Raw genomic sequence first — 445 nt, forward strand, 5'->3', positions numbered from 1 at the left:
AAAGTCTCTCTCTACCCTTAGGTCACTGAAGCAATGACCAATCACATGATCCCATGTTAACTATTTCCAGTTCAGGATAAAAGACCAAGGTATATTACAGACAATTAACACTCAAGTTATATTTGATATTTCAAGTACTTACGAAGTATATTAATCAACTTCTAATCTTTTCGGTGGTCACATTTAAGCACATTCCAAATACACTAGTCTCCCTATGTAAACTCATCAGCTTTCATAAGTTCCTAGTAATCAAATTTACATTTGAGCTAAGTAATTTACTGTACCTCAACAGCCTGGCTGACACTGAAATCCCCTATTTTTACTGTTCCATGCCGTGTAATCAGCAGATTATCAGGTTTAATATCCCCGTGTACTATGTTCTGCATTTCGAAAAACCAAAAGTAACCTTCAAATAATTGTTATAAAAAATGAAACAAACCAACAA

At 34.2% G+C, this 445-nt stretch overlaps 1 protein-coding gene across 2 annotated transcripts in view; it reads right to left on the reverse strand.

The window, feature by feature from the left end:
- Window positions 1-445, reverse strand: part of LOC107629205 (serine/threonine-protein kinase GRIK2) — a 5,304-nt gene that overhangs the window by 1,654 nt on the left and 3,205 nt on the right. For both annotated transcript variants that reach the window (XM_021117801.1, XM_016331922.2), the window contains exon 9: window positions 285-380. In XM_021117801.1, the coding sequence (XP_020973460.1) occupies window positions 285-380 (96 nt within the window). The remainder of the gene's footprint in view (window positions 1-284; window positions 381-445) is intronic.

Source organism: Arachis ipaensis, chromosome B03 (genome assembly GCF_000816755.2).
Source record: "Arachis ipaensis cultivar K30076 chromosome B03, Araip1.1, whole genome shotgun sequence".
NCBI classification, from domain to species: Eukaryota; Viridiplantae; Streptophyta; class Magnoliopsida; order Fabales; family Fabaceae; genus Arachis; species Arachis ipaensis.